We start from the raw sequence: 13,372 nt of genomic DNA, 5'->3' as shown, positions 1-13,372 counted from the left end.
AAAAGACACATGCACAAAAACAGCATGTGTTTACTTCCACTCAAAAACTGGTGTAATAACTGATCTTTGAGCTGAAACTTCACACACATTCTGGGGACGCCTGAGACTCACATTACGTCTTATAGGGGCATAACAGGTCCACTTTAATATTTAATAGAAAAATTGTACCAGGAAAAAAACCCAACATGATTTATATTTCTGTCAAACCGCACAGCTGCTACTTCCACTTTCTCCATCTATTCCGATCGACAGATAACATTTGAATTGACTGTATTCCTTCTATATGTGTTGTGTTACACACACAGATCGTGATGTGTCGTGAGTGTTGGCAGGATAAGCAGTCGAGCTGATTCAGCGGATCGGGAGAGCGTCCGTTCGCCCACCGCGGGTCGAGCTGCCAAACGTCGCTTCCCACGACTCCTCGGTGGAGTGCAGGATTTCAGCAGGCCTCGTTTCACTTAAAAACATTATTTCAATTATCTGGCAACCCTCGCAGCCGCTCATTAACGCGCTGGCACGCAAACTCCGAGCAGAAATAAACACTGAGGCGTTCGCACCTTCCTTCCAATCGCGCCGGGAGGACGCCAGCTAATCACGCAGAACCCGACGCTTCTCCAGGTCACAGACACGCTCTCCCAGATCCCTCCATCCCTCCATCCCTACCTCCATCCCTCCATCCGCAGCCCCCCTCACCCCGCGCTCATCATTAGAGGGAACGCGGACCCTTGGAGCATTAATTAGAGATATTTTCTGGAGTGTCTGGACCTTCTTGCTCGCCGTCGCCTCTGAATGTTAACTTGTGTAAACACAATCCGCTGAATAACAAGTTGTTGTGTTTCTCTCGCTTTGAATGCGGTGATGGGAAATTACTCGCGTTCTCCGCCGTTATTGAAATCCCTCGTGCTTGTACTTACATCTGTTTTCCCTCTCTCGGGTTGTATCCCTAAAATACTCCTCTGCTGTATCGTTTGTCTTTACACACACACACACACACACACGCGCGCGCTCCAAACACAGGCAGTATCTCAGAGAGGGCAATCCCACAATGCACTGCGAAAAACCCTGTTTCCAGGATCTGCAGAATCATTGTTGTAGTTTAGTCGAGGTATTCATTCCATAAACTTACACTTCAAAGACGATAAAACATCACAACAGGCTCTGAAAACACGTCTATCTCACAGCTGCACCTCGATTTAGTGTGTTTAGATGGCAGACGATGTGTGTGTGTGTGTGTGTGTGTGTGTATGTGTGTGTGTGTGTGTGTGTGTGTGTGTGTGTGTGTGTGTGTGTGTGTGTGTGTGTGTGTGTGTGTGTGTGTGTGTGTGTGTATCAGTGTAGAGCGTCTGAAATCACTCAGTTAGGATGCTGAGACAGTTCATTGGGGTTTGGAGCGGAGCCAATGTCTCTCTCTCTCTCTCTCTCTCTCTCTCTCTCTCTCTCTCTCTCTCTCTCTCTCTCTCTCTCTCTCTCTCATTAGTCAATCTCTGTCTGTGTGATTCATTAGCTTTTATCCTCTTCATTTAAACGAGTCTGTGTGTAATTAGTGTGTCTGTTTGTCCGGCGCTGTCACACACAGTCACATCTCAAGGCCAATTAGTGTGTTCGTCACATCACAACAAACACACACACACACACACACACACACACACACACACACACACACACACACACACACACACACACACACACACACACACACACACACACACACACACACACACACACACACACACACACACACACACACACACACACACACACACACACACACACACTGCAACCGTACAGCACAATAAAGAGTGTTTGTAAGAGTGTGTGTGTGTGTGTGTGTGTGTGAGTGTCTGTGTCAGTATGTGTGTGTGTGTGTGTGTGTGTGTGTGTGTCTGTGTTAGTGCGTGTGAGTGAGTGTCTGTGTGTGTGTGTGTGTGTGTGTGAGTGAGTGTCTGTGTGAGTGTGTGAGTGAGTGTGTGTGTGAGTGGGCATGTTTTTGTGAAATATCAGGACACAAATGTGTATAATGACATGAGTATTACAAAAAGAGGGTGAAATATGAGGACGTTCCCCATGTCCTCACTTCAAAATGCTTAAAAATCACAGAATGAGGTTTTTTACACAGAAAGTGAACTGCACAGTCTCCTGTGTGTGTGTGTGTGTGTGTGTGTGTGATGGGTAGGTTAAGGGGCAGGGGCAGTGTGTGTGTGTGTGTGTGTGTGTGTGTGTGTGTGTGTGTGTGTGTGTGTGTGTGTGTGTGTGTGTGTGTGTGTGTGTGTGTGTGTGTGTGTGTGTGTGTGTGTGTGTGTGTGTGTGTGTGTGTGTGTGTGTGTGTGTGTGTGTGATGGGTAGGTTTAGGGGCAGTGTAAGGGGATAGAAAATACGGTTTGTACGGTATAAAAACCATTACGCCTATGGAATGTCCCCACATTTCACAAAAACAAACATGTGTGTGTGTGTGTGTGTGTGTGTGTGTGTGTGTGTGTGTGTGTGTGTGTGTGTGTGTGTGTGTGTGTGTGTGTGTGTGTGTGTGTGTGTGTGTAAGGCTGAAAGTGTACAGCTGATATTGAACATCTGAGGTAGGATTAGAATCTGAATTGCAATGACAGGAAAAGTAATTTCCAGAAGGGATTTTAGTTCTGCATCAAAACACAACACAAGACAAGAGATGAGATGCTGAATGACATCAGCGGAGCATCTCGACGAGTTCAAGTTTAACAGTTGACATGGTTGACATCAGAGAATATCAGTAATATCACCTCTGGTTTAATGTCAGGCAGAGCAACACACACACACACACACACACACACACACACTGAACGTGGAACCGGTGCCAGTTGGTTTGGTGAACAGTTGGTTAGAGAATAAACGGCGGCCGCATGTTTCACCCACGTCTCTAGAATAACAGAACGGCGTAACACAAGCGTGTGTGTGTGTGTGTGTCATTAATCACGGGTGTGTGTGTGTGTGTGTGTGTGTGTGTCATTAATCACGGGTGTGTGTGTGTGTGTGTGTTTTATTAGGGTTTCGCTGCAGGGGCCGCGGCTCCAGTGTCTCCAGAGCTCACAGATATTTAATTTCATTCTCCGATGGCGCAGAGAAAGATTCTCCTCTTCATCACCTCTTAACTGGCTCTATAACCGCTGGGGCCACTAAAACTGAAGCCCACCGACTGAGGGCCGCCGGCACACACACACACACACACACACACACACACACACACTCCGCTGTAAATAAAGCACTGTTTATCTCCAGCAGCCAGAGTTTCTCCAGCTCAGAGACAGATGATGTCCAGTGTGTGTGTGTGTGTGTGTGTGTGTGTGTGTGTGTGTGTGTGTGTGTGTGTGTGTGTGTGTGTGTGTGTGTGTGTGTGTGTGAAGCCTCAGTGATGTCGGATCTGACCCATCAGACGCTCAGTGGACAGGCTCTGTGCTGTGCTTATAATACCGGGAATAATTTCTATTACAAATGCATTTTTGGAACAATTTTCCAATCAACTGGGAACAGCAGAGATCTCGCTGAAATCTGGATTGGTTTCTTACAAACGTTATTAACGTGGCTATAATTATGGCCAGTGTTGGGGAAACGCATTACAAGTAACTTGAGTTACATAATAATATTACTTTTCAAATTTACAACAAAATATCTGAGTTACTTTTTCACATTAATTTGACTGACAGCTCTCCTGCCCTCATGTTGAGAGTTAGTGCAGAGGTGTGTGTGTGTGTGTGTGTGTGTGTGTGTGTGTGTGTGTGTGTGTGTGTGTGTGTGTGTGTGTGTGTGTGTGTGAGTGAGTGAGTGTGTGAACATGATGGTTATTGTAGTTCTAGACTAAATGTGAGCATTTATTTATCTCACTTGCACAATAAAGATTCTGTCCTCCTCAAAATGAATAAAATCAGTCAAATGCAAAATCAGAGTACAAACCTCCAATAATTAAATGTTAAATAAAACAACTATTTTTATGCATAATCTACCTTTATATTTAATTGACCGATGTCTTGCTGCTGACCTTTGATGATGAAAATGACCTTTTGGAGGTGCAAGTAAGAGAAGAAAGCTTAATAGAGTCTAAATATAAAGATATCATGAAATGCTAAAGTGAGTGTGGTTAGCTACATCTTGCCTCTACACTGTAAAAAATGATTGTGATTTTAACGGTATTTTACTGTAAAAATGCTACGGTGAAAAACAGTTAATTGTTTAACAGAAAGTTTCCGTACTACAGTGTACAGTGTTACAGTGTAGTTTCCAAATTGTATTTGTATATATTTGTTAATAAGGATTACAGTTCCAAAATGGTATGTGTGTATGTATTTGTTAATAAGGATTAAAATTAATACCAGTAATACCATGTTGCTTTTTAAGATTTGGCTGGGGGAGCCAATAAGGATTTCGCCTAGGGCGTCAAAATGGCTAGAAACGTCCCTGACTAAGTTATTTTCCTCGCACTCATGAATGCAGGGAATGAGATAGTTTTGCTCAACATTGACTTCTATCGGACACTGAGACGTGAAAGAAAGCCGGTTTGAACAACACCAGGGTGAAGACATGATGACAGAACGATCCACACACACACATGAGCTCAGCCGCAGTGTGTGTATGATGAGCGGCTCACACACACGTGTTGTTTAGCCGTGAGTAAGACCTGCTGTTGTTTTTGTCAGGATGAAAGTCAGACGTGACAGAGACACAGTCATGAGAGTGTCCTGATCATCTCTGAGTCTCTCAAACACACTCCTCCACCTGTACCACACGCCAAACAAGTCCGATCCATGGAGGCCCCGCCTAGCAACTGACAGGCCTTAAAGGATCTGCTGCTAACATCTTGGTGCCAGATACCACAGCACGCCTTCAGGGGTCTAGAGGAGTGCATGCCTCGACGGGTCAGGGGGACCAACACAATACTAGGTCATAATGTTATGCCTGATCGGTGCCATTTCATCAGGCCTTTATGAGCGTGTTCATACGGACACACTTTCAGTTGTTCCTCCAATTGTTACATTAGAATGGATTTTAGTGTCGAGTTGAGTCGAGAGTGTGTGTGTGTGTGTGTGTGTGTGTGTGTGAAGGCATTCATATGCAGATGCCACCGTTTGAAAGACTCACTCATAATGTCTCTGCGTGTTACATCTTAACACTGAAAGAAAAATAAGACGCAGGCTACTCTAGCATTCCAGCAGAACTTCTGACAGGCGCTTCTTCTCCTCCAGCACATCTGATGGTTCCCAGTCGAGTCGAGCGGCGGTAATCAGCCTCTGAGTGACGGCTCGCGCTCACCAGCGAGTCTTCTGGTGGATTAAAGCGGCGGTAGGTGTCAGTCAGGCGGGCTGCGGCTCCGGGGAACACCGCGCCATCAATCACCGGACTATTGGAGGACCTGAGCGCCTGTTATATTTATGCGCCGCGTCCAGGAATTACCCAGCGTTAATCGATGAGAGCTGGAGACGAGATGCTTATAAATCACACGGGTGCTAAAGAGCTCGCTCTGCTCTGACTCAGTCACATCACAACAGCTCCACATCATCCCTGTTGATCAGTGATACAAACATCCCAAAACCAGTAACATTTAATCAACAAACTAAAATACGGCCTAAATAAAAACTGTTGTGGCAACGTTCTACTAAACGTTTGTTCATAACCGTGAGAGAACGTTGGGTTAGGATCAATGAGTTATGACAACATATGTTTTTAAGTTATACAAGATTCAACTCGAGTCGGTTTAATGTAATCTAAATTGAAATGACTTGTACTTTTAAGTTGCTTTAACTTAAAAAATTAAGTTTTTAAATTGAAATACACTCTAAAAAATGCTGGGTTAAAAATAACCCATGTTGGGTTGAAAATGGACTAACCCAGCAATTGGGTTGTTTTAAGCAATCATTTAACCCAATGGCTGGGTTAAAAATGACCCAACTGCTGGGTTAAAACGACCCATTCACTGGGTTAAAACAACCATTCACTGGGTTAAAACGACCAAACCGCTGGGTTAAAACGACCCATTCACTGGGTTAAAACGACCAAACCGCTGGGTTAAAACGACCCAACCACGGGGTTAAAACGACCCAACCACTGGGTTAAAACAACCCAACCGCTGGGTTAAAACAACCAAACCGCTGGGTTAAAACAACCATTCACTGGGTTAAAACGACCAAACCGCTGGGTTAAAACGACCCATTCACTGGGTTAAAACGACCCAACCACTGGGTTAAAACGACCCAACCACGGGGTTAAAACGACCCAACCACTGGGTTAAAACAACCCAACCGCTGGGTTAAAACAACCCAACCGCTGGGTTAAAACGACCCATTCACTGGGTTAAAACAACCCAACCGCTGGGTTAAAACAACCCAACCGCTGGGTTAAAAATGACCCAACTGCTGGGTTAAAACGACCCATTCACTGGGTTAAAACGACCCAACCGCTGGATTAAAACGACCCAACCTCTGGGTTAAAACAACCCAACCGCTGGGTTAAAACAACCATTCACTGGGTTAAAACGACCCAACCGCTGGGTTAAAACAACCCAACCGATGGGTTAAAACGACCCATTCACTGGGTTAAAACAACCCAACCGCTGGGTTAAAACGACCCATTCACTGGGTTAAAACGACCCAACCGCTGGGTTAAAACAACCCAACCGATGGGTTAAAACAACCCATTCACTGGGTTAAAACAACCCAACCGCTGGGTTAAAACGACCCATTCACTGGGTTAAAACGACCCAACCGCTGGGTTAAAACAACCCAACCGCTGGGTTAAAACGACACATTCACTGGGTTAAAAAACCCAAGTGCTGGGTTAGTCCATTTTCAACCCAGCATTTTTTAGTGTAGGTTGAAATTGTTTGCAGTGTAGTTGACACAAACATCTTGACACAATTGTTGTATTTATGCAAATTGTATATATCACATTTCACATATACACATTTCTAGTAATTGTGCAGTTTTGGAATATTTTTCCTCTCCCCACATTTTTCACCACCGAAACACAATAATACATAATTTAATAAGAAGGGTTATATCAACCTATTCAAATTTAGTTTACATCTACCTTGTAAAAATATTTTTTGCTATTTTATTAAAATATAAATGACAGATAAATCAATAACAATTAATATTTTAACAATATTTCAAGTGTAAGTGTACATTTAGTGACATGAAAATTACATAAAGTTTCATGATTTACAAAGAAAATATTTAAAAAAAATTTTTTTTTAAATCAAATCAAACAATTTGCAAAAATTATATAAATATAATTTTTGAGTTGAAAGTTGAAATTTAGTTGTTTAGAGTTCGAGACAGCCACCCATACCAATTGAAAGTACCCAATAAATTATGATTTTATATATATATATTAAGCTTATGGATATTTAAAATATAAACGTGGGATTCAATAGATAATAGAACACTCTAAAAAATGCTGGGTTAAAAAAAGCCCAAGTTGGGTTGAAAATGGGCTAACCCAGCAATTGGGTTGTTTTAACCCAGTGAATGTGTCGTTTTAAACTACACCCACCCCCACCGCTAAACCACCCCTAACGGTATTAATTACGGTATTAATCACGGTATTAATTACGGTATTAATCGCAGTATTATTACGGTATTAATCGCGGTATTAATTACGGTATTAATCACAGGATTAATTACGGTATTAATCACAGTATTAATTACGGCATTAATCGCGGTATTAATTACGGTATTAATCACTGTATTAATTACGGTATTAATCACAGTATTATTACGGTATTAATCGCGGTATTAATTACGGTATTAATCACAGTATTAATTACGGTATTAATCACAGTATTATTACGGTATTAATCGCGGTATTAATTACGGTATTAATCACAGTATTAATTACGGTATTAATCACAGTATTAATTACGGTATTAATCGCGGTATTAATTACGGTATTAATCACAGTATTAATTACGGTATTAATCGCGGTATTAATTACGGTATTAATCACAGTATTAATTACGGTATTAATCGCGGTATTAATTACGGTATTAATCACAGTATTAATTACGGTATTAATCACAGTATTAATTACGGTATTAATCGCGGTATTAATTACGGTATTAATCACAGTATTGTCCAAGACAAATTTCCCCATTGGGGACAATAAAGTTCATTGAATTGAATTGAATTGAATGGTATTAATCACGGTATTAATTATAATATTAATCTCAGTATTAATCACGATATTAATCATGGGATATCAACACTGGTGCCAAAATCACAGCTGGTGAGTTTCAAAGATTTTGCTTGTCAAGCATAAACAGCAGAAATATTGATGAATATGAAGCTGGATATTTATGTTTTAATAAAGCATGTTTTACCACACACTGTAAATCTGAATAAGCTGGCAATCCTCACATTTCTTAGGTTAAGGAGTTTAGTTTGAGTGAGCAGAACTGGCAGATTCATTTTAATTGCTCTGAACTTGAAATATATTGAAAACTTTAAAAAATCATGTAATATCACATTTTTAATAGTGGAAACCTGGCTAGCTTTAGCTAATTCAATAAATGCCACATTGCTAATTGATAGCACAATGATAGCATTAGCATAGCATTAGCACAGCACTCGCTGAATGAGGACATGTAACATAAATCTGTCCTCAAACTGAGCTCAAGATGGAAACAAAACCCAACATAACAGAAGCTCTTCTAGTGTAACATTAAACTACTAAAGCTCCAGCTTGACGTTAATCCTGCACCAAAAACACACGATATAACACCTGATCTGCCCCCATTTGAGTGTCGTGGGCAAAGCATGCTGGGAAATTGAAATCTCAGCCCAGTTTCGGTTAAATTTAAAGGGTTAGTTCACCCAAAAATGCCAGATCTGCTCATATTCTCGCGCATGCGTCGTGGAGACACACACGGAAGACAAGAACAAGCTGGAAAAAGGTGTTATTTTGATTTTTTTTGCGCACAAAAACTATTGTCGTCGCTTCGTAAGATTATTGTAGAGTCACTGTGGTGAGATGGACTTTGTAATGACGTTTTTAGTGTCTTTTATGGGTCTTGTGAGTGTAAATGTACTGAATGCCAATGGAGGCCTATCTGAAGCCTTTCTCAGCATCAGCTTTACACTAAAATATCTTCATTTGTGTCTGAAGATGAACGGAGGTCTGACGGGTGACGAACCACATGAGGGTGAGGAATTAATGACAGAATTTACATTTTTGGCTGAACTAACCCTTTAAGTTCGTCTAAATTAAAAGAAACAAGTTCATAAAACTCAAATAATGAAAGAGTGCAGATGAGTTCAAATGTGTCCGAATACTCATAAAAGTCCATTTGATTGAACTTGTTTAATTTGAGTTGGCGCTGCTCAAACCGATGAATTATGTTGAGCGTCAGGGTTTACAGTGAATGAGTGTTTTAGACAAAATCACGGACACACTTTGAAGATGGTTTCCTGCTTCCATCTTCATTTTTCCTGCTTCTAACACATCAACTCTGAGGACGAAATGTTCACTTGCTGCCTAATATACCCCACCCACTAACAGATCAGCAGTGTTACTCGCCGGTCATAATGTTATGCCTGATTGGTGTATGTCTGGGACATTGACATCATGGGATATCAACACGGGTGCCAAAATCAGAGCGGGTCGGCTCAAAGCTGTTACTTGTCACAGTTTTGATGAATATAAAGGTTATATATTTAATAAAGCGTGTGTGTGTAATTCTCCAGAACTCTGGACACAACTTTAATGCCTAACTCTAGCGCTGGATTTACTCACATCTGGATGAGGATCAACAGCTGTGATGTAAATCTCATACTGTATATGCATATGTACAGTCGCTATTAGTGAGCCATGCCGCCCCCTACAGGCCAGCAGAGGAACCGCCAATACAACAACACACACACTGTACATACAGTCAAACACACACACTAGATATGATCATATTTAATAAATCATGTTTCTGTGTATTCAAAGGGGTTTAAAGTCATAATCAGTGAATCTGAGAGAAATCCCAGTATTATTATTATTAAAGCTCATGCACAAGATTTAAACTATAGATAAGTCATATAAACAGTAACTGTCCGCGTTATCTATGCGTTCACTCTCATCGATTAAAGCGCCACTAATGCGCGCGATTACCGCGGATCTATAGTTCCGACAGATCCGTTCCGCGTCCCCTCGGGAAACACACCGAGTTCCGCGCGAGCCCCATCACTTCTCTGATGCACGGGAACGCGCGAGAAAGCAAAAAGCATATGCATGAAGATCGAGTTTGATTGACAGCTCACATCAAACTACACAACGCGCGTTAAACTTTGCGTAAACAGGCGTCGCGACGCCTTTGGTCATTTCTCCAGAGCATCCATTAATAAATCGATAATGCGTGTCATCAGACAGAAATCCATAACGCGTTAGATCACCAGGTCAGATCCTCGTCAGATATTAAAGTTTTCATGTTGTTTCTGTGGTTTGGAACTATTATAATCTGAGAGTCGGTGTAAATCCTCTCGCGGGATCCGGTGTTTCTGAATCAGAGCACGGAGCCCGTTCCTCCGGTGCCCATCAAACTTTACGCGCCACTCCAGAACAATCAACACTGAATCCGCGGACTTACCTTTAAACACCTGCGCTCGCGCGGACGCCAAGACGCCGATCGCCGTGAAGAGGCACGCGAAAAGTTTGTCCATCCTGCCGGTGTGCGTTCCGTGAAGCGCGGCTGCCCGCGGGCCGAACTCTGCGCAGGTGCGGCTGCTTTGAGAAGCCTCTCGGTTGGTTTCTGGCGCTTGTGGAACTGTTTCTCCGGCTCTCCCGGAGACGCGCCGCGCGTGTGTGAGTGTGTGTGTGTGTGTGTGTGTGTGTGGCGGGCGTCCGTGTGAGTTGTAGATTACCGGGCGGAGCGCGCGCGGTGTTCTCCGGTAGAGGGTGTGCGGGAGCTTTGACTGTTTCTCTAGTGTCGCGCTTCATCTCCTCCCACTGACACAACTTCACTCATCTATCTATCTATCTATCTATCTATCTATCTATCTATCTATCTATCTATCTATCTATCTATCTATCTATCTATCTATCTATCTATCTATCTATCTATCTATCTATCTATCTATCTATCTATCTATCTATCTATCTATCTATCTATCTATCTATCTATCTATCTAAAACACACACACTCACATATACACTCTCTCTCTCACACACACACACATACTATCTCTCTCACTCTCTCTCTCACACACACACACTCTCTCTCACTCACACACACACACACACACACACACACACACACACACACACACATGTTTGTTTTTGTGAAATGTGAGGACATTCCATAGGCGTAATGGTTTTTATACCGTACAAACCGTATTTTCTATCCCCTTACACTGCCCCTAAACCTACCCATCACACACACACACACACACACACACACACACACACACACACACACACACACACACACACACACACACACACACACACACACACACACACACACACACACACACACACACACACACACACACACACACACACACACACACACACACACACACACACTGCCCCTAAACCTACCCATCACACACACACACACACACACACACACACACACACACACACACACACACACACATGTTTGTTTTTGTGAAATGTGAGGACATTCCATAGGCGTAATGTTTTTTATACCGTACAAACCATATTTTCTATCCCCTTACACTGACCCTAAACCTACCCATCACACACACACACACACACACACACACACACACACACACACACACACACACACACACACACACACACACACACACACACACACACACACACACACACACACACACACACACACTGCCCCTGCCCCTAAACCTGCCCATCACACACACACACACACACACACACACACACACACACACACACTGCCCCTAAACCTGCCCATCACACACACACACACACACACACTGCCCCTGCCCCTAAACCTACCCATCACACACACACACACACACACACACACACACACACACACACACACACACACACACACACACACACACACACACACACACACACACACACACACACACACACACACACTCAGTCTCTCTCTCTCTCTCTCTCTCTCTCTCATACACACACACACACACACACACACACTCTATCTCTACCTCTCTCTCTCTCTCTCACACACACACACACACACACACACACACACACACACACACACACACACACACACACACACTCAGTCTCTCTCTCTCTCTCTCTCTCTCTCTCACACACACACACACACACACACACACACTCAGTCTCTCTCTCTCTCTCTCACACACACACACACACACACACACACACACACACACACACACACACACACACACACACACACACACACACACACACACACACACACTCAGTCTCTCTCTCTCTCTCACACACACACACACACACACACACACTCAGTCTCTCTCTCTCACACACACACACACACACACACACACACACACACACACACACACACACACACTCAGTCTCTCTCTCTCTCACACACACACACACACACACACACACACACACACACACACACACACACACACACACACACACACACACACACTCTCTCTCTCTCAGTCATCTGGTGTGGTTTGGTCATAATTGCTGTCAGGGGACGAACAAAATGTTGGTTGGACTGAAATCAGATCATGTCATTGTGGCATAAAAAACAATGTCGCTCTATAAAGAGAGTCAACAATAGAGATATGGGCGGGAAAAGGAAAGAAATGATGGGATTTAACTGCCATAAAACAAGCCAATAAAAGTCCAAACACAAAACAGTCAAAAACAGAAACTAATGTGCAATCATGAAGCCGTTCGACTGAGAATAGCCTCACATACGCTTTGACTGATCCAGGAAATAAAAATGCAATCTTCCCGGGATCCAGCAGAGACTGTAATGGCATTTGCTTTTATGAGATTAAGCTCCAATAATCCCGAGCCGTTATTAAGATAATATTCCCGAGTTACCGTGACAGGATCCGCGCGATCGGGAGACTTTCATGTAAACTCACAAACAAGCGGCTCTGCGTGATAAAGACTCGGCAGCGATTACTGACATTCAACAAAACAAGACAACAAGACTGGACACCACACACACACACACACACACACACACACACACACACACACACACACACACACACACACACACACACACACACACACACACACACACACACACACCATAAAGTGATGCGCTGAGATGGCTGCTTGTGATTGGCAGCTTTCCTGCTCGGTTGACGAGGCGTCATAACGGCGAATAATTTGTAGAAACTCACACTACTGCACGCAAACCTGTTCAAGAGACACTCGAATGTTTTAACGAGCACATATTATGGTATAGATGTGTTTCTGTCTC

At 43.0% G+C, this 13,372-nt stretch overlaps 1 protein-coding gene across 1 annotated transcript in view; it reads right to left on the bottom strand.

The window, feature by feature from the left end:
* LOC307128449 (receptor-type tyrosine-protein phosphatase mu) overlaps nt 1–10,658 on the bottom strand; it is a gene marked incomplete at its 5' end in the record, with an annotated part of 357,404 nt that extends 346,746 nt beyond the window's left edge. The window contains one exon of the mRNA XM_079820324.1: nt 10,586–10,658. Within this exon, the coding sequence (XP_079676450.1) occupies nt 10,586–10,658 (73 nt within the window). The remainder of the gene's footprint in view (nt 1–10,585) is intronic.
* Between the last annotated feature and the right edge of the window lie 2,714 nt (nt 10,659–13,372).

The sequence above is a fragment of the Gobio gobio genome (genome assembly GCF_949357685.1).
Source record: "Gobio gobio genome assembly, chromosome: 6".
NCBI lineage: Eukaryota > Metazoa > Chordata > Actinopteri > Cypriniformes > Gobionidae > Gobio > Gobio gobio.
Note: the sequence above shows the minus strand (reverse complement) of the source record. Positions and strands in the feature narration are given on the sequence as shown.